Source organism: Hemiscyllium ocellatum, chromosome 1 (genome assembly GCF_020745735.1).
Source record: "Hemiscyllium ocellatum isolate sHemOce1 chromosome 1, sHemOce1.pat.X.cur, whole genome shotgun sequence".
NCBI lineage: Eukaryota > Metazoa > Chordata > Chondrichthyes > Orectolobiformes > Hemiscylliidae > Hemiscyllium > Hemiscyllium ocellatum.
In genome coordinates, this window is record NC_083401.1 from 93,749,390 (window position 1) to 93,770,445 (window position 21,056).

Sequence of the window (21,056 nt, forward strand, 5' to 3'; positions counted from 1 at the left end):
TTGTGGAAACTGACCTTCAGAAGAGGAATCAACTCAGACCCATTTCCTTATAATTTTAACTTGTAAGGAATGTCCCTAACCTACACATCCCTGAACACTATGGGCAATTTAGCATGGCCAATTCACCTAACCTGTCCATTTTTGTATTATGGGAAGAAACTGGAGCACCTGAAGAAAACTCTTGCAGACGGGAGAATGTGTGGAGTTTGTACTCAGGAGGCTGGAATTGAACTTGGGTCCCTGGTGCTGTGAGGCAGCAGTGCTAACCACAACCAGTATGCTGCAATAAATGCTAGCCTCACCAACACCCTCCTCTCAAAATGAATAATTAAAATAAATAGCATCTGAACAGCTCTTCAACATGATACAGAAAATGCCCACACTAGTTTTAGTTCTCCGAACATATGCTTTATTAAGCAAATTTAAAGCACTCATTACAATGGATTTTTTCCAACTGCAATTTTTAGATCAAAAGAATAACAGTAAAGTCAAACTGATTTTGTAGCAGCAGTCCATAAATTGTTGCTGTAACAACATGGTCACAATATAGAGTAACAAAAGGTTGTTGTAATAAAGATCACATGTGGAGAAGTGAACTATACACTACTCCATTGTAGCATTGATAGCTTACTAGATTCATGTCAATTGTATTATTCAATAGTGAAAGGATTCACATTAGATAACTGGTTACAAACTTTAATTCAAAGAATTACATCTTCACTCCAAAATGGGATACATGTTGAAAGGGTCTTCAAGTAATTGTTCATTTAATCACAGGTTTCTCAACTGCTTGTCAGCTTGCTTTAAGGAAATCCAAGTGCTCAACATGTTTGCTCGCAACTTTGCCCACACCAAGTGATTGAACTGACCAAAGATCTGAGCAGCAAAAAGAGCAGCTGCTTCTGGAAAAAGCACAGTGGAGCAGCCAAGACCTAGAATTTTTAAAAAAGTAATGCAAGGTATAAATTAAGAAAACAAAGTGTGGAATTTTATTCTTTTTCCAAAAGGGTAGTTTGCTATGTTGAAAAAGAAATGGCAGCATACCAAAAGATTCAACCTGCTTCAATACAGATTTACTTCTGCATATATCTTTGTGCCTTTCATAGGGAGTGAGCAGCACTCAAACAATACTGAAAGTTATCCACTCGAAATAGTTGGATCAATAATGGTGATTAAAAATCCCAAATGTTTGATTCAAGCTCTGGCTAATGATGCATATGGAGTTACACTTAGAAGCTTGGGGGTGGGCTAGAATGAAGTGATTTGGCCTGGATATTCTTAAATCTGACAATTCTTACAGCTCCACCCATCCCAGGATACTAGCGGTTACAAAGCTGTTCAAAGCAACTATCGAAAAACAAAAGGGAGCATTCCACTGTTTAGGGGAAAAAAAGTTGATAAAACAGCTGAAGACATCACCGTGAGGCAAGTTGTGACCATTGGTCTCCAAAATGCAACCAGTTTCTTTTGCATCAGACAACTTAAAATTGTAGTGGGGGTAACATTTGTATTTTTGGGCAAAAAAAAAAGACACTTTCATGACAAAGCAACATCTGATTTTGACAAACTTTTCTCTAAGGTGCAAATTCATAAGCAATTGGAAACATGTGTTGTGCAGGGAACAAGCAGGAAATAGGGAGTAAGCAGCACTCAGTGATGGTATAACTATGCCACAGAAAGGACTGAAAATATTCAATTTTGCAGAATATAACTGCTCTTCAATCTATCAATCAGATTTAGTATATCTGTAATAACTACACAAGTTTGCTCAGTTGGCTGGAAAGCTGGTTCAATTCCCACACTGACTGAGGTTATGATGAAGCACCCTCCTTTTCAAGATCTCAAAAAAAAAGGTGACCCTCAGGTTAAATCCTCAGCCTTGTCTCTACATGGAGAGCATAGATCTTTTCTTGTCAGGAGCTGACTACTTGATAAATATTGAACAATCATGGACAGACAAATCGGATATGTATGGCGGCAACAAAAAAAGGTTAAATAGATTCTGTTTACTAAATGGAAAGCACATATCAGACAGATGCATTTAAAATGATTATAGTCAGTCATTGTGTTGTGGAATCCTAACAACTTACCACTAGGCATGCGAAGAGATGACCAAACATCTTCAGCACCCCAATCAGCAGAAATGGGAGGACAGTTTATGACAGGACAAGTGGAGTTTCCAGACAGCACTGGTCCTAAACCATTACTTCTACCAGCAACTGCAATGAATACAGTCTGAACTCCATCACCTAAAATGTTTAAAAGAATTAAAACCGCTGATTCAGACAAAAAAAAACAATTTAAGTTCTGCTCGAAATTTCAATTCAAATGCAACATTATCTCTTATTTGTTTATCTGCTTAAATGTGCACAGAGCTAAAGAATCAATCTAATCTGCAATTAGCACCAACAACCCCCGTTACTGTCCGTCTCCCAGACATTTCAGGTCCAGACAACAAGGTGTGAAAAACAATTAAAAAAACACAATCTACTTGCAGGTGTGCTGAAACCATGCTGCACATTTCCATTAGTACTATAAAGGAATAGAAAGATATCTTCACCCGCTCTATCTAGGCAGTTTATTTAACAGAGGACTGTCCAGAAAAAGTAGATCAAAATATGCAAAATTACATAACCACCCTAAGGGACAGAAGTACAGTTTAAGCACTAATTCTACATCACAGCAATACTGACACTGATGGAGGCCAAATGCTTTCTGTAACTATGCAAGTAATGAGGCCCTCTTATAAAACTAAACAAAATCACTTTTAAAGTATTTAAATCTAATTAAATTTTGCTAATCACATTAATGGAAAATGCCAAAAAAAGATAATACTCCTCTTTATACAAATCTAAATCAAATTATAGACACTAAACCACATGTGATCCCAGAAGATCACATGCGTGCTGTATGTGTTTTTTTGGTACTATACAAGTTGTCTTCTGTTCAAATATTTCAGCTAAGTTAGCCACCTTGACAAATAAAAATTGAGTTCAACCAGATCAAGTTGAAAAGATGAAGGCACTTTGAAGAGATCCACACATGTTAAAATCAGAGATGCTCAGTATTAACTTAAAAAAAAAATCAGTATTTCAGGCACCATGTAAATGTTTTACATCATACTTGTAAATGCTATAGGAATAAAATTCAACAAAAAGAGCAACATAAAAGTCAAGTTCAAAGTGAGCACAGTGAACTAGAGTTCCCCAGTGTTTGCTTTAAGAGGATGCACAAGTTGGGAAACTTAAACTAGCAAATGCTGAAGGGTGATGTCATTGAAATATTCAAGATTCAGTTAGTTCCCTTATTTCAGATTTTACAAACATGGTGGTTGAGCTCAAACATGGGCACAATCTACAAATTGTTGAAAAACATGCAAGTGTGCAGATTGTTTTGTTATTGTTCAAGTTGTATTGTAGTCAAATCAGATCAAGCGCAATCTTATCAAATGGTGTGAATGAGTGGCCTAGTCCTGTTCTTAATGTGTTTGTATGATCTTCTAAAAACCAGTACAACTGCAGTATTTCAGTACTACCTTTCAGCAGTAAAGGTCTGGATATATTTGTGCAAATTTGTGACAATATAATTGGAAGCAAAGAAAGAAAAAAAATAAGCATTTAAAAAATCCAGGATTGTCTAGTCAACCCAACTGTTCAGTCTTTTTCAGTTACTTACAATGCACAGGTAGATTCTATAGTGTACAGTAGTCAGTTTTCCAAAACTTAAAGGCTTCATTCATGCATCCAAAAAACAAACAAACATTCACCTTAACAGCCTTCTTAAAGGCTGCAACCCAAATGCAAATAGCAGTAACTTACAATGGTCATGGGAGATTTATCGTACCTTTTGTGACAACATAACACTCCAAAATGTTTTCTTAAAAATTTGTTGCGAACTATGTTGTACTTCGAAATCTCAGTCAGTATGCATACAGCAGGTTCCCAACCAATATAAAATCATCAAAAATTAACTAAAGAAATCCAAGAATTGCAGATGCTGAAAATCAGAAACAAAAACTGCTGGGAAAATTCAGCAGATAGGGAAGCATCTGTGGAGAAAAAGCAGTGTTAATGTTTCGGGTCCAATAGCCCTTCTTCAGCTTTTCTCTCTCTGCTTACCTTCATATTCTGCTTTAATCCTTAGTGTCTCATCAGTGCCTTTGTGAGCAGAGGAAACACGCAATTCACATGGTATACCATAATTTGCACAAGCTTGTTTAATTTTTTGACTGTGGTCAAGATCACTACGGGATCCCATGATCACTACCACTCTTCCAGAAGTCTGTGCAACCAGCAAGTCCTAGACAGATATTTAAAACAAATGGTAAAGTCAATTTTAGAGTCAGAGACAAAAATGAATCAAGTGAATCTGATCTTATGAATAATCCCAGATTTTAGTCAGTCATGTACAACAAGACAACCCTACCATTTCAATACAGACGACATTTTGAGTCACAATGTGAATTACCATGTAATATGGCCCGAATGAATGCCCGAGACATTAAGGGAACTGATTAATTTAGCGTTATGAAGTGGTTGTATTAATATGGGGAGCTATAAATCAGTGGGCTGAGAGAGTGTTTTATGGACTGTGGCTAAGTGAAATAAAGATTTTAATCGAAAAAAGTGTGGATTTGAATTATGATTAAATAGTTCTTTTGAAGTATGATAGTTTGGCATAAAGAATGTTATACACTGTATTCAAGAGTGGGTTTGCAGCCTACAACAGCAGAGCAAGATAGGACTTTAATAGGAATGGTTTAAAAAAAAACAATGGTGCCAGGTAAGAAATAAACAAACTTTTGGGTAGGAGTATGAAAAAAAAGCAAGGACAATTTTACAAAAAAGTAAATAATTTCAAAAATCAATCCATAACTTTTACATCTTATCCTTCCATCTTCTGTATTAAAACAAACAAAGGTTTTCCTGGCCACGATCAGTTCTGAAGGAGGATCCCTGGACCAAAAACATTAACTGATGATTTTTCTCCACAGATGTGCTGAATTATTCCAGCAATTTCCATTCTGGTGTTAGATTTCCAGCATCTGCAGCTCTTTCAGTTTTTAAAATCATTTCAGTTGTTTTCAGATGTTCAAATGGCGACCTTTCCCATCTCTCAGCAGGTGATTTGCATTGTTACTTTTTTGTACCTTTAATGTGTTTAGAAACTTGGGTCAAAAGAGAAAATCAGCCACAGAACTAGGTGGAGGCAATCTTGTAGAAGTGAGTTGAAGGCTCAACATCAAGCAGGATAACAAAAAGGTGAAGAATAATTTGGTTCACTCAGGCTAGATCTCACTGAATACAGTGAGAACTAGCCATTTGGATACAGAACTGTCTTCTACCTTTTTTGAGCCAGAGGACGGTGGTGGTGGGTTGTTTTTCAGATTGGAGGCCTGTGATCAGTGGAGTGCCACAAGGGTCGGTCCTGGGTCCTCTACTTTTTGTCATTTACATAAATGATTTGTATGAGAGCATAAGAGGTACAGTTAGTAAGTTTGCAGCTGACACCAGTGGACAGCGAAGAAGTTACTTCCAATTACTACAGGATCTGGACCAGATGGGCCAGTGGGCTGAGAAGTAGCAGATGATGGAGTTTAAGTCAGATAAATGTGAGGTGCTGCATTTTGGGAAAGCAAATCTTAGCAGGACGTATACACTCAATGGTAAGGTCCTAGGAAGTGTTGCTGAACAAAGAGACCTTGGAGTTCAGGTTCATTGCTCCTTGAAAGTGGAGTTACAGGTAGATCGAATAATAAAAAGGTGGCGTTTGGTATACTTTCCTTTGTTGGTCAGAGTATTGAGTACAGGAGTTGGGAGGTCATGTTGTGGCTGTACAGGACATTGGTTAGGCCACTGTTGGAATATTGCAATTCTGGTCTCCTTCCTATCAGAAAGATGTTGTGAAACTTGGAGATTTACAAGGATGTTGCCAGGGTTGGAGGATTTGAGCTATAGGGAGAGGCTGAACAGACTGGGGCTGTTTTCCCCAGAGCGTCGGAAGCTGAGGGGTGACCTACAGGTTTACAAAATTATGGAGGGCATGGAGAGTAAATAGGCAAAGTCTTTTCCCTGGGGTCAGGGAGTCCAGAACTAGAGGGCATAGGTTTAGGGTGAGAGGGGAAAGCTATAAAAGAGACCCAAGAGGCAACGTTTTCACGCAGAGGGTGGTACATGTATGGAGTGAGCTGCCAGAGGAAGTGGTGGAGGCTGGTACAATTGCAACATTTCAGAGGCATTTGGATGGGTATATGAATAGGAAGGGTTTGGAGAGATATGGGCCGGATGCTGGCAGGTGGGACTAGATTGGGTTGGGATATCTGGTCGGCATGGACGGGTTGGACTGAAGGGTCTGTTTCCATGCTGTACATCTGACTCTAAATTAGTCAAATTGACAGCAGTAATAGAGCTAGTTTCAGACGACTTTTGACAATACCTGCACTCTTTCTGCCACCCACTCAAAGTTTCTCTTAACCATTTGCATAGCTTCAGGTGTCACTTCTTTGAGATCACGATAAACCTGAAAAACATTGACAGAAGGGAAATATCTATTATTGTGGAAAAATACCCTCCAATTTCAGCCATACAAACTTTTAGAAAACAGTATTATTGCTGAATATTACTGCAAAACAATAAAGGTTGTGCTCAGAAAACAAAAAGGTTTCATTATGTTGTAATACATAGAGCCATACTTTGAATACTTGATTCATATCTTGGCAGCTACAAATGGTGTCAAAATCATATCACTTGAGTTTCAAAGTTGTAGGCAACTATTACCTGAAAACGTTTTTAAAGTCAGATATTGTTCACAAGTTGTATGAATGCAAACTCAGATATTCTCTGTAGAAAACTCAAGTTTACAAAATATTTGCAAGAGAAGTGATTCCCAACATTTTTCCCTTCAAACGACCCCATTCATTGTCAAAAATCATAATCACAATCCACTTACAGGAATGGGGAGTTGGAAACTAACATAGCTAATTATCATTTCCAACTGGTTACAGCTAATGCATTATCAAGCTGCTATGGGAAAAAAAGGCAGCGAAATCAGTGTTTGAGGGGAGGTTACAGATTTCCTTGCACAAATCCACATATCTCAGAGACAGCAGTTGTTGGTTGGTTGGTTTGGTCGACAGCCATCTGAGAGCTGTAGAGTTGGAGATCAAGAGATCAAAGCTGTTAATATTGTCCACAGCAGAGAAAATGTTATGTTCCAACATGCAGAATGCGGGCAATAGCTCATGCTCCGAAAGAGAAAAAAAAAGGAGTCTGGGTTCGTGAGAATTTACAGAAGACTAACCTAGTCTGGAGGTAGTTGGAAGGAATATACATAATGTAACCAGTGAAATTCCTGACTGGGAAAAAAAAAGGAAGCAACCCCATTGAAAACTGGTAACAACTGCTGATTGTTTACTGTAATGAACTGTAGCTCTGTGGAGAGTGACACAAGATAAGTAATTGAAGAAAAGAAATGTTTGTTCTGTAGGTTGGATAAAAAGATTTTTTTTTAAAAATCAGAAATGTTGCCCCATCATTATTTCAGCTAACAACTGGAACTTCAAAATGCTAACTGTCACTACAGAAATCATAATAAAGATCCATCCTAGAAAGACAAGAGTACCTTCATAACCAAGTTGCAGGCTAAAAAGCTCAATATCCAGTATAATAAATTTTACCTCTGGGTGCAAATCTGATTCCTGTCATCGTCAGGTTGTCTGAAGGGGCCAAGCCCAAACTCACTTAAAATACTTTTCATGACACACTAACTTTATGCCAAGCCTGATAACTCAGTCGGACATTAGATGCCAAGATTTTGCATTCAACTGTTTTTGGAGGCTTTCCTTCCTAACTTTGGGGGGTGGGGGGGGGGGGAAAGAGAGAGGAGGGGGAAGTTAAAAATTAAATTTGAAGTCAACCCACATTCCACCCTCACACTAAAGCACACCTGTTTGTCCTTTTGCAGTTTTCGATCTCCCTGAGGCCACAGTCTCCATGAGTCATTGTCAATGACATCTGCAAGTAAAATCTCCTTGGTACAAGCACAAACTCCAAATTCTACCTAGTTTAAAAAAAAATAAATGCAAACCAAATTATTAGTTCACTAAAAGAAATCACTATTTCTTCAGCTGTAAAAAAGATAATGACTTACTTTCATATCCACAAGAGTACAGTCTTGAGTGGCCCATGCCTTCTCTAATATCTCAAACACAGCCAAAGTGGTACGAGTCATGATGTCTATTTCACACTGTTCAATCTGTAATCCCCCACAGTTAAATTGCGCTTGAATCAATTGTTCTTCAGACCACTGTGGATCATTGTTAGCATCATCCTAGAAGGAAATTTTATATTTCAGTCATTTGAAAAATTTTATCTTGCAAGGAAATAAGGGGTCTATCCAAAATAATTTTGCTCAAAAGAATCTTATGATTCAGTTGGCAGCGTGCCCAGATGAATCAGATCATGGGTTCAAGTTCCATTCCAGAACCTTCAGACCCCACTGAAGAACAACATCCCATTAACAAGCTTAGGCAAGATAAATGAAAGAGCTGTTCCCAATAGCTGATGATATAGGAACTAGGGTGACAATACTGTGATCCTAGCACAAAGCTCGAAGTGTGTATTATCTGATGACTTGCATTTTGTTCAAGAATTTCAGGGAATATACTGCCTATCGGTTGCTTCTAAAAGGTGGAAGTAAATTGCCTTTTTGAAACATTGTAGAAAGACCCCAGCACAGTTAGAGAGAGAGAGGGTTCCAGGATATTAACACAGCAATAGTGAAAGTATGGCAATATGATCCAAGTCAAAATAGTGCGCAATTTAGAACTTAGGTGATGTTGCTCTGGTGTGTTGACTTATTCCAGGAGTGGAGCTCAAGGGCTTGGAATATCTATGGAGTGTTACTCTAGGCAATGCATCTTGCATATGCTACATACTGCTGCCACTCTGCATCAGTGGTCCAGAAAATGAGCATGGAATTTGGTAGATAGGACACCAACCTTAAGTGTCACTGGAGCTGCATTTAGCTATGCAAGTTTTCCATCATGCTCTCTATTTCTGCCTTGAAGAAGATGGTAGCCACGCATAGTGTCAGAAGTGGAGTTACACACCATAGAATAGCCACTCGCCTGTTCTTAGAACAGTATCTGGTGCAATTTAGTTTCTGGTCAATGGTAACGCTGTTGAATGTCAAGGATCAATAGCCAGATTCCCTCTTGTTGATGGGCATGCATGGTGGAAATGTTACTTGCCACTTTTCAACTAAAGCCTGAGAGGTTGTCCAGTTTGTGATGCAGGTAAACATTAACTTTCAGCACTCAGAGAAGTTGTGAATGGCTTTAAACATTAAGCAAACATTTCACATCTGATTTTATGCTTGAGGGACTTTTGCTGATGGAGCAGCTGAAGATAGTTGGGTTAGTCACACTGAGCAATTTAGTCATGTTCTTGAACCTAAATGATTAGCCTCATACAACCACAACCATCCTCTTTTGTGCCAGGTATGCCTCCACTAATGGAGAATGCTCTTCTCTGCCATTTGCCCATTGCAGAAGATTAGCATCTGTGATGTTGAAGACACCAGAAGCAGATGAATCATCCACTCAGTACTTCTGGCTGAAGATGGGTGCAAATGTTCCATCTTTCATCGAGAACTGGGATATTTGTGGAGCTTTCTTCTCCTGTTAAAAGTTTCACATGTCCATCATTTGTGACTGGATTGGTAGGAACAAAACTTAGACCAGATCAGCTGGTTACTAAAGACGCTTAGCTGCGTTTACTGCATCCTGCGTGAAGTTGCAGCTTCACCAGGTCAAAACCTCTTAAAACAAAAAGTGCACCTGTACTCTTCACTGAAAAGATGTTTAATGGAAATTGTAGGATGCAGGTACATTACAGTAATGCATTGCATTAAACCACAATTCTCCTGTTGTTAACACCTAATGTTTGCTCAGTTCAGATCTGCTCAACCTACTGAGTCTGTCCCTTGTAGCATAGTGCTGGTGCCAAGCAACATTACACAGGGTATCCTCAACTTTTTCTAAGAGGAGTTTGATGGTTGCTCAAAATACCACCATGAATCGGTACAGCTGTGACAAGATCAACTTGTGATGAAGTGGTTAAAATTGTATTCTCCCCCCCTCAATAAGTTCATTAAGCTGCAGACTAAGTCTTGATGTTGGATACAAACTCTCCTATCCAGAATATGTTCTCTGCCTTTACCACCCTCACCACTTCTTTCAAATGGTGTTCAACATTTAGGAACATAGATTGAGCCACTGAATAAGGGAGGAGCTCCACATGCTTGTCATCAGAAGGTTTTCTAGTCAGTGTTTGTCCAATGTTACGAGACTTCCTGAGTTCAGAGCCAATATTCAGATTCCAAAAGGCAACTCTCTCCAGCTCTATCACCGTGCAACCATTTCTGATGGGTTTGTCCTGGTAGTGGGCAGGACGTAGTCAGAATGGTGATGGTGGTCCTTGACTAGTCTGTCACATGGTACATGCCCCCAGATGCCTTGCTCCCAAAAAAAAAGTGCAGAAACAGAAGTGATCAGTGATTTCAAAGGGATATTGGATCGATGGAAAAACAGCAAAGTTTTCTTCATACAAATACAAAGTGGCAATAAACACCTCAAATCTAACATCAAAACTGATGGGTCAAAAATGTTACCTACCTTAAAGAACATCTCCAACTTGGGAGGACAGAATTTGTATCCTTCCTTTACACCAGGATTTCTCTTCAGAAAAGAGCCAGTGGCAATTCTTCGACAGACCCACTCAATAGGAATCATTTGACAGTTTGCCGCCACAAATGCTGTTTCCCCATACTGCTTCTCAAATGCAGTTTTTATGCCTTAAAACAAAAACATTAATATAAATATCACAGAGGTTGCACACCTAAAAAAAAACTTTAGTAGCAAAGTCTTACCAGCATCCTGCAGCAATTTGAAGATAGAAACAGTGGTTTTAGTAGATATTGCAGCCTTGCCCACCATCTGATCTTTCCTGACTGCATTACCAGCTGTAATTTGGTCCTTGGACTGAATCAATACTTGCCCTGGACAATCCAGAAGTTCATATATTTCCTTGGTCTTTCCTTCATTCAGTTTTTTCCCAATTTTCATTTCTAAAAGGAATGTTCAAAAGGGAAAGCATTTTCTTCTCAAAATGATGAAAATTTTAAAATTGTTGACTGTGCAGAAAAAAAATGCTGTCAACACAAGGCTGAACATAGTAGCATGTTACGGAGGGTCCAAAGAGAAATTCATCCAGGAAGCACAATCAAATGAACAGCAATAATGCAATTAAAGCAGAGGGTCCACTCTGGTCATTTTATTTTTGTTAAAAATCACAATACCAGGTTACAATCCAACAGGTTTATTTGTACAAGCTTTCAGAGCAGTGCTCCTTCATCAGGTAGCTAGTGGACCAGGATCACAGGACACAGGGGGTCGGGCTGGGAGTACAATAGGTGGATGGAGGTGGGGATGAAGGTTATAGGTCAGAGAGGAAGGTGGAGCAGAAGGAAGAGTCACAAGGATGGTGCTGAGCTGGAAGTTTAGAACTGGGGTAAGGTGGGGAGAGGGGAAGTGTGGAAACTAGTGAAGTCCTCATTGGAACCCTTCAATCCCAGGGCATCAAGGCAGATGATGAGGCGTTCTTCCTCCAGACATCAGGTGGTGAGGGGAGCAGCAGTGCAGGAGGCCCAGGATCTGCACATCCTTATCAGAGTGGGAGGGGGAGTTGAAATGTTCAGCTATGGGGCAGTGGGGTTGATTAGTGTGGGCATCACAGATGTTCCCTGAAGCACTCTGCAAGGAGGAGCACTTCAAGGAACATCTCCATGACACCTGCACCAATCAACTTCACTGCCTCGTGGCCAAACAGTTCAACTCCCCCTCTCGCTCTGCCAGGGACATGCAAGTCCTGGGCCTCCTCCACTACCACTTCCTCACCGACCAACACCTGGAGGGAGAATGCCTCCTTTTCCACCTCGGAACACTTAAACCCCAGAGCATCAATTTGGACTTCACCATTTTCCCTTCCCTCACCACTTTATCCCAGTTCCAACCTTCCAGGTCAGCACCATCCTCCTGACCTGTCCCATCTGCCAATCTTCCTTCCCACCCATTGCACTCCCAGCGGCCTTCTGCCCAACTCCACCCCCTCCCATTTATCCCTCCACCTCCAAAGCTTCCATCAGGATTGAGGCTGGAAGGGCTCCAGCACCACCTATTGTGTATCTCAAAAGTCTGCCCTTTTTTAAGGCAGTCACCCGAAGATCCGAGGCTGAACATCCCTGACGGAGAGAGAGAGAACGTGCTTACACCTTATGATCCACTAGCTACAAAAAGCAGCAGCGCTCCAAAAGCCTTTACTACCAAATAAACCTGTTGGCTTATAACCTGGTGGTGTGGTTTTTTTTAAAAAAAGCTTTGTCCACCCGAGGCACCTCCGCACGATTTTATTTTATAGAATGCAGCTTCAAAACACTCAAAATGTTCCATACATCTCCTTACGAGATTTTAGCACCATAACTACAACGGTACAGCTTCGAACAAAAAAAATGGTCACGGTTACACGACGAGATACTATTAGTTAATTTAAGAACTCGAAACTTCACTCACCTCCAAACTTCTCCATCTTCGGAAAACTTTGCAAATCCGTAAAGTTAAAAAAAGTTTAAATTCTTTAAAAGAAAACATAAGGCATCCCAATCAAATTATACACAGAACAAACTCCTGTTTCATTTTACTTCACAATTGACGAAACAAAAACCCTCCGATCCTGGCATTGCATTTGTACGAGAACTCTTATAAACCGCGCTATTGCATTATTAGCTCGATACTGTTAAGCGAGAACGGCACACTCAGATTTTGGTGATAATTCAGCACACAAGCTATAATTCACGAACAGGCAACAAGAAGCAGCGTGCTGTCTCGGGAATGGACTCCTTCCCGCCGACCCTAGATCGCGCCTCATAGACCCCTTTCCCCGGGTGGGTGACCCTCTTCCTCACACACTACCACCGTGTGTGTGTGTGCTTCCCCACCCCCACGATTCTCATGCTTTATGAGCCCAAACACACCAGAATCTCCCGCTGTAGGCCCCTCTCCGAATCTCACGCTCCCAACCGCCGCGCGTTCGCTTTTAGAATGTTCCAAAGTTTGAATGAGATATACCAAAACAAGAGGGAGAGAAGGGGTGGCGGAGAGTCATCGACAAAAGGAACAAGTTTATATAAAGAAAGGACGGCATACTCATGTTTGTTCGGAATCTGTGATCATTTTTCCACATTCCACACACGATACGTTTTAAAAACATCGACAAATTATGTTTTTATTTGACTAATTTTGCACACCCTACGATGTTTTGGAGCGGTCCGTATGGGGGCGGGGGAGGGATCGTGAAGCACGTGCGCGGCTGTGGGACAGGACAAGTACAAGTGAGGGTTGGTTAGTGAGGGGGGGTTAATGTACAACTTTAATATAGTTAACCTGGTAGTGAGTGAGTGGGTAAGGGGGTTTGTTCCCTTATTTATCGTTGAGTAAGATAGTGCGGAGAGATTTGCGGGGTTCCCAGTGGAGCCGGCATGGAGTTTGAGGAGTCGGGGATCCGGGAGGAGTGTGGCGTGTTCGGCTGCGTCGCTGCGGGTGAGTGGCCGACTCACTTGGACGTGCCTCATGTTATCGCCCTCGGGCTGGTGGCACTTCAGCACAGGTAATACCGAGATAGGAGGATCTCCTGCTGCAGCTAGATTCCACCCCCAAATACAGAAACATCGTGATAATTGAAATTCTGCTGTTTACTTATGGGTTGGGAATGCACTAAATTGAACAAAGACAGAACACTTGTATTGACTGAATGTTTTCCAATGACGCTGTTTAACTGTAAAAATGCAGCAAAGAGGCAAAGATTTAATATAATACTGGAAACATTGAGTAGTTTCTACTTTAAAACCCAACCCTATTGTAACTTCTGTGGAGTTCGGTGCGTTTCATCAAAAATCTTGGTTTATAATGCTATATATATCGAGACGCGCAGCTGTTTTGTTTTCCTGCTTGTTCTTCAGGGGAAATTAAAGTGATCCCAACACTTTAGTATCATCATTACCCTCGAATTATTTACGTCGCACAGGAAACGTTTGGCTGAAGTATCAACCTTTGCATTTTTGTCAATACATTTGTTTTATTCAATATTAAGATCTAAAATACATCTGGGATTTTCTTCCTTATCTGATCAGTGCTTTGCATTTTAGTATGCCAGTAAGTTACAGAAATATAGAGATGTATAGAAACAGACCCTTTGGTCCAAATTGGTAAAAACAATGACTGCAGATGCTGGAAACCAGATTCTGGATTAGTGGTGCTGGAAGAGCACAGGAGTTCAGGCAGCATCCAAGGAGCAGCGAAATTGAAGTTTCAGGCAAAAGCCCTTCATCAGGAATACTTCGGTCTAAATTGCCTACACCGACCAGATATCCCAACTCAATCTAGTCCACCTGTCACCACCCAGCCCGTATCCCTCCAAACCCTTCCTATTCATATACCCATCTCGATGCCTTTTAAATGTTGCAAATTTACCAGCCTCCACCACTTCCTCTGGCAGCTAATTCCATATATGCACTGCCCCCTGCATGAAAAAGTTGCTGCTTAGGTCTCTCATATTATTCCCCTGTCAACCTATGCCCTCCAGTTCTGGACTCCCCTACCCCAGGGAAAAAACTTTGTCTATTTATCCTATCCATTGACCTTGTGATTTTATAAACCTCTATAAGGTCACTCAGCCTCTGATGCTCCAGGGAAAACAGCTCCATTTTATTCAACCTCTCCCTGTAGCTCAATCCTCCAACCTGGCAACATCCTTGTAAATCTTTTCTTAACCCTTTCAAGTTTCACAACATCCTTCCGATTGGAGACCAAATTGCACGTGGCCTAACCACAACTGCAACATGACCTGCCAACTCCTGTACTCAATACTTTTACCAATAAAAGGCAATGACCTAGTGGTATTATCACTGGACTATTAATTCAGGGACCCACATAATATTCTGTGGACCCAGGTTCAAATACTACCAATGGCAGATGGTGGAATGCAAATTCAATTTTAAATGGATAGAATGGTGGCTCAGCAGTTAGCACTGCTACCTCACTGTGCCAAGGACACTGGTTTGATTCCTGCCTTGGGCAACTGTCTGTGTGGAGTTTGCACATTCTCCCTGTTTCTCCGTGGGTTTCCTTTGGGTACTCCGGTTTCTTTCTACAAACCAAAAGATGTGCAGGTCAGGTGAATTGGCTGTGCTAAATTGCCCATAGTGTCAGGTGCATTAGTTGGGAATAAATAGAGGGTAGGGGATTGGGTCTGGGTGGGTTACTGTTTGGAAGGTTGGTGTGGACTTGTTGGGCCAAAGGACCTGCTCCCATACTGTAGGGAATCTAATATCTAAAATAAAACATATCCAGCGCCTTCTTCAGTATCCTGTCTACCTGCAACTCTACTTTCAAGGAGCTATGAACTTGCACTCCAAGGTCTCTTTGTTCAGCAACACTCCCCAGGACCTTACCATTAAGTGTATAAGTCATGCCCTGATTTGTTTTCCCAAAATTCAGTATCTCGCAATTATCTAATTTAAGCTCCATCTGCCACTCCTCAGCTATTGGCCCAGTTGATCAAGATGAAGTTTTATGAAAAATAAATGAATGAAATGTTATTGATGAGAAGTTGTTATTGTTCTATGCTGAGATGACATGTAGTTATAACTAATTTTTGTAACTTTGCAGAATAATGTTCTGACCAAATAAAACAAAAACAAAAGCCACAGGTCTAGCAGCATCTGTGAAGACATATCTGTTCATTTCTGGCCATATCTTCTGTTGAAATCCCCAACCATTCTAGAATCAGGATTGGAGGGTTTCAGTTATAGGGATACGCTGAATAGGCCTGTGCTGTTTTCCCTGGAGCATCTGAGGCTTAGGGGTGACCTTATTAAGGTTTATAAAATCATGAGGGGCACGGATATGCTAAATAGACAAGGTCTTTTCCCTGGGGTGGGGAGTCCAGAATTGGAGGGCATAGTTTTAAGATGAAAGGGGAAAGATTTAAAAGGGATTGAAGGAGCAACTTTTACACACACAGTGGCGCTTGTATGGAATGAACTGCCAGAAGAGATGGTGGAGGCTGGTACAATTACAGCATTTTAAAAGGCATTTGGATGGAGATGAGTAGGAACGGTTTAGAGGGATATGGGCCAAGTGCTGGCAAATGGGACTAGATTAATTTAGGATAAGTGGTTGGCATGGACGAGTTGGACCAAAGGGTTGGTTGTCATGTTGTTCATCTTTATGACTCTAAAACTACAGAATGTATAGCTCCTAGGTTCATTTAGCTCAAACAGTCCATGCTGGTCTTTATATTGCTTACAAACTCCTTCCCACACCCCCACGACTTCTTTTAACCCTTTCCATGAATCTTTTATTTACACCCAACTAATTTCTCCTCAAATTGATCTTTACTGTTTGCATAAATTAGAGCTGAAAATGTGTTGCTGGAAAAGCGCAGCAGGTCAGGCAGCATCCAAGGAACAGGAGAATTGATGTTTTGGGCATGAGCCCTTCTTCAGGATTCCTGAAGAAGGGCTCATGCCCGAAACGTCGATTCTCCTGCTCCTTGGATGCTGCCTGACCTGCTGCGCTTTTCCAGCAACACATTTTCAGCTCTGATCTCCAGCATCTGCAGTCCTCACTTTTTCTCCTGTTTGCATAAATTACTCTAGTAAATTCTCCTAATTCTCTGTAAATTCTCCTAATTACTCCTTACCATTCCCAGGTTTCTGCTGCATTTTTATGTAATTCTGTCCTGAAAACAAGTTGACTAGAATATATGTCAAAGAGAAGCAGATTTGATCAAGTTGGCACTGAGAATTAGCTGATACAGAAGCAGAGTCTTAAATATCAAAAACACAAGGACGATTCAAAAATGTTCTCTCTCGAATTACTGTTAAGTGCCTAATGCATGAAATACATTTTCTAGTTGTCCTTGAAAACTTAAATGTAGCATACCACCAATGAAAGTAATTTATTTAAATCTGATTTTATTTTGCTTTCTTTTCAAGCTCACTGTAAAATCAATGAACATTTGGAAGGCTATTAATGTCAATGCAATTAGAGACAAATGTTGGCTAGCAATTGTACTTGGCCAGTATTCCAGAGTGCGTCACGAGTAATGTTTGCTGTTATATGCTGCAGAAACTATACTATTTGAAACAAATAACACTGACTCTTATCTGATATTTAGTTTACAATGTATGGGATACTCATTAAATAAAATCCTTTGCAGTGTTCCTCCAATAAACACTTTAAACATTATATGCAATAGAAAAACACCATCATCAGCAGTAAGGACACATTTGTTATTTTATTAATATAAGAAAGAGACTTCGCTGTTTTATTTATCAATATAAAGTACTTGGGCATCACTGGCTCGACCAGCACTTTTTGCCCATTCCTAATTGCCCTTGAACTGACTGGCTTGCTAGCCAAGTTCAGTGGACAATTAAGAGTCATCCACATTTTTGTGGATGTGGATTCTCAAGTAAACTAGAATGGATGATGGCAAATTTCCATTTAGTGAATCAGATAGGTATTTATGACAAACAACGATTGTTACATGATTGCCATTTGACTAGTTCTTGATTTTTGTAATTGAATTTGAATTTTGGCATCTGCTATGGTGTGATTCAAACCTATGTTCCCAGAACCTGAGTCTAGGGAGTCTGGATTGCTAGTTCAGTTACATATGTAACATGGTCATTTATAGTCAAAGTGTGATGCTGGAAATGCTGTTCAGGAATAGGAGAGTCAACATTTCGAGCATAACATTGGGAATTGGGGGGGGGGGGGAAACACAAGGGGGCTGAGATATATGGGATGGGTGTGAGTCGGGGGTAAAGGTAGCTAGTATGCAATAGCTGGAAGAAGGTGATGGTGATGATAGGTCGGAGCGGATAGGTAGGATGGAAGATGAATTGTCCTAGCTGCCCAAGTGCGTGGTGCTGAGTTGGAGGATTGGATCTGGGATAAGATTGGGGAGGGGAGATGAGGAAACTGGTGAAATCGACATTGATCCCGTGTGGTTGGAGGGTTCCTAAGGCAGAAGAAGAGGCGTTCTTCCTCCAGGCATGGGTAGCTAGAATCCAGTGGTGGAGGAGGCCCAGGACTTGCATGTCCTTGGTGGAGTGGGAGGGGGAGTTGAAGTGTTCGGCCACAGGGCAGCGGGTTGTTTGGTGCGTGCGTTCCAGTCATGTTCTCTGAAACGTTCGGCAAGTCGGCGGCCTGTCTCTGCAGTGTCGAGGAGACAACATTGGGAGCAACGGACACCGTAGATGACGTGTGGAGGTGCAGGAAAATCTCTGCCGGATGTAGAGGGGACATCAACCTAACAAGGGATTTAGGTCCATGTCCCCCACCAACCCACCCTCCACTCCTGGCATCTTTCCTTGCCACAGCAAGAGCTGTAAAACCTGCACTCACCGTCTTCCTCACCTCCATCCAAGGCCCCAATTCTTGAATTGTCTACCTGTCTGTCTTCCTTCCCACCTATCTGTTCCACACACACACATACTCCTGATAAAGAGCTTATGTGCAAAATGTCAACTCTTCTGCTCCTCAGGTGCTGCCGGCTGTGCTTTTCCAGCACCACACTTTCTGATTCTGATTTCCAGCATCTGCAATCCTCACTTTCTCCTCCATGGTCATTTATACAGCTGATTTGGATATTGGGTAATAGTTTGAGTACTATATTGGATGCTTGGGGGGACCAACATCTAGAAAGGATTCTTTATAAAAACTGCAAGAACTGCAGATGCTGTAAATCAGAGACAAAAATAGAAATTGCTGGAAAAGCTCAGTAGGTCTGGCAGTATCTGTGGAGAGAAATCAGTTAACCTTTCAAGTGGAGTGGCCCTTCTGAGAAGGAATCTTTATGTTTAGTTGATTATAGTTCTAAAATATCCATGGTGCCCTTCCTTATCCTAATGCCCATTTGAAAGCCTTAAAACTTCTAAGAAACCGCTACAATGTTAAGAACTGTTATGAAACATTTATTTCAGGGATTGAAAAAGTAGTTTTAAGCACTGAGTCTAGTTGTATTGGGCAATTGGAACTCGGATCACTTTCATCTCCCATGTTTCACTAATACGTATATTTGTGCCTGGGAATCTTATGCCGGAGATGTTTAAGTTCAAAACTCCGGTGAAATCTGTTTAGTTGAAGTATTATCATGTAATAATGATTTTGACGTGCTGCCAGTGATCGGGTTATTCGCAGGTAATCAAGTGTCCCTCCATTCAATTCAGAAGTGGGTAGTAGATTGGGGATATGTATTAGAGTTTAATAATTTCAATTTTCCACCTCTTTTTTTTTTTGTGTGGGGGTTAAGATTGCCCCTGATGTGCTCATATGTTGGTTGGTTATTTTGGAAGGAAGTATTGTGGGCACAGGAAATGAACAAAAATACAGTAGCTGAATGTAGCTTTATGATTTATTTAACTTAGTTTTTAAAATCTCAGTTATGTTCATTTTCAAAACATCTTGTTGCAACTGTTTTTTTTACAAATACATAACTCAGGATGTAGAATCAATCTCTAAGATAAATGATTTTTATCTCATTTATACTGTACAGCTATATTAGAAGTTATGTCAAGTGCAAACTTATAGCAGATTACCATTCATAGGAGCAGTATTTCCAAAGGGGTGTGTTTTTGAGCTGCAATACCAAATTAACTGTTTAAACATTTAACTTAGTCAGCTGGATACTTGATTAGAAGTTTTTTAAAAAATCAAAAGTGACAAGGAATGAATAAACATCATGAAGGTGCAATTTTTTTCGACACCATCATTTATAAACTAGTAAATCCAGCAAATTAAGTTATTCAAATAGTTTCTTCATAGTACTTTGGCCAGTAACTATCCTTCAAAGTTGAAAATGATTACAGATTCTTTGCCCTTGACTATGTTGGAGCATCATTTGGAATCCATTTGAGAGTTAATTAGCTGAGTGGGATGCTCACTTTTGAGGCAGTGGTTGTGAACTGAAGCACCAGTCCATACAACAATTTTGAACACATGATCAAAGCTGATATTTCAGCATTGCATTGAGAGTGTGAAGTACTATCACTCCAATGCGGCATTAAACTTATCTCTAGATGAGAAGGGGGGGAAAGTGGCTCACTTCTGTTCACCCTTCTTGATTACCACATCAAAGATTTGTTCTTATTGCAAGGTTATAACTTGCGCCAATAACGTTGCAACTAATTACTTTTTGCAATAAGGATCAAACATCAGAAGATTTTCTTGAGTTAAAGGAAGAAAATGCATTACTTTTCTGAACCTGAGTAGAACAGCAATGGCAAGGCATTGAGTCATGGCCTGTATGCAGTCAATTGAGCTCCTGCGTTCCCACCCATCCATCAGCAGAAAAAGAAATGGGATGCTGTCAAGTACAAAGAAAGATGGAAGAACGTATGGTTTAGGTTGCCTTTGAAGTATAAGATTTAAACCTTAAGTTGAGGTTGCTTAACTTTTTTTGATGCAGTCAGAAGTAATGAATGTTCTACTTATTTTGAAGTTCTCTGTTTCTGTTTCTGTTTCTGGAGCTTAGATGCTTTATTGGATGATGCTTCTCTGTGAGATTTGGGAGTTTCTTTTGAGAGAGACAAGTGGAGACACCAACTTGCTTTTCAGTAACCTCTTGGAAAATCTCAGAACCTCTCTTGAAAATAGTTTCATTATGTACTTCCAAGAGACTTATTTCAGATGGGCTGCCTAATGATAGTTATGGCATCAATTCCTAGCTGCCAACTTTAATCCCAGTATTGGTTGAGGGAAGAATAAGTTGCTTATTTATGTTTATATTGCTGTGGACATTGGCGGCTGCATGAGCAAGCTATTATCTGAAATATTTTTGAAAGTTCTGAGAATGTGAAAGTCGCAATACAAATTTTTATTTTTTAGCTGGACCTAATGATGTTCCAGCTTTCTGTCTCCACAAATAATGTCT

General features: G+C 40.4%; 2 protein-coding genes across 4 annotated transcripts in view; one reads left to right on the top strand and one right to left on the bottom strand.

The window, feature by feature from the left end:
- Positions 1-386: 386 nt before the first annotated feature.
- Positions 387-13,165, bottom strand: paics (phosphoribosylaminoimidazole carboxylase, phosphoribosylaminoimidazole succinocarboxamide synthetase). 3 transcript variants are annotated; one of them, XM_060830670.1, is made up of 10 exons: positions 13,090-13,165; positions 12,629-12,690; positions 10,930-11,127; positions 10,676-10,854; positions 8,149-8,328; positions 7,945-8,058; positions 6,436-6,519; positions 4,119-4,299; positions 2,091-2,249; positions 387-932 (listed from the first exon to the last, which is right to left on the bottom strand). In XM_060830670.1, the coding sequence occupies exons 2-10, from the start codon at positions 12,642-12,644 to the stop codon at positions 772-774; spliced, it is 1,272 nt and encodes a 423-aa protein (XP_060686653.1). In that variant the 5' UTR covers positions 12,645-12,690; positions 13,090-13,165; the 3' UTR covers positions 387-771. The 3 variants fall into 3 exon arrangements, with proteins under 3 accessions (XP_060686653.1, XP_060686663.1, XP_060686661.1); XM_060830680.1 differs by having other exon boundaries at positions 12,629-12,654; positions 13,090-13,159; XM_060830678.1 differs by lacking the exon at positions 13,090-13,165 and adding an exon at positions 12,916-13,002.
- Positions 13,166-13,436: 271 nt separating this feature from the next.
- ppat (phosphoribosyl pyrophosphate amidotransferase) overlaps positions 13,437-21,056 on the top strand; it is a 69,079-nt gene continuing 61,459 nt past the window's right edge. The window contains exon 1 of the mRNA XM_060830681.1: positions 13,437-13,721. Within this exon, the coding sequence (XP_060686664.1) occupies positions 13,594-13,721 (128 nt within the window). The 5' untranslated portion in view covers positions 13,437-13,593. The remainder of the gene's footprint in view (positions 13,722-21,056) is intronic.

Excerpts from the sequence above, each read along its gene's own strand:
- paics (XM_060830670.1), bottom strand. Across the intron at positions 8,059-8,148 it reads GTACTCTTGTGGATATGAAA|GTAGAATTTGGAGTTTGTGC; the intron begins GTAAGTCATTAT and ends TTTTTAAACTAG. Across the intron at positions 6,520-7,944 it reads AACTGCAAAAGGACAAACAG|GTTTATCGTGATCTCAAAGA; the intron begins GTGTGCTTTAGT and ends AATGTTTTTCAG.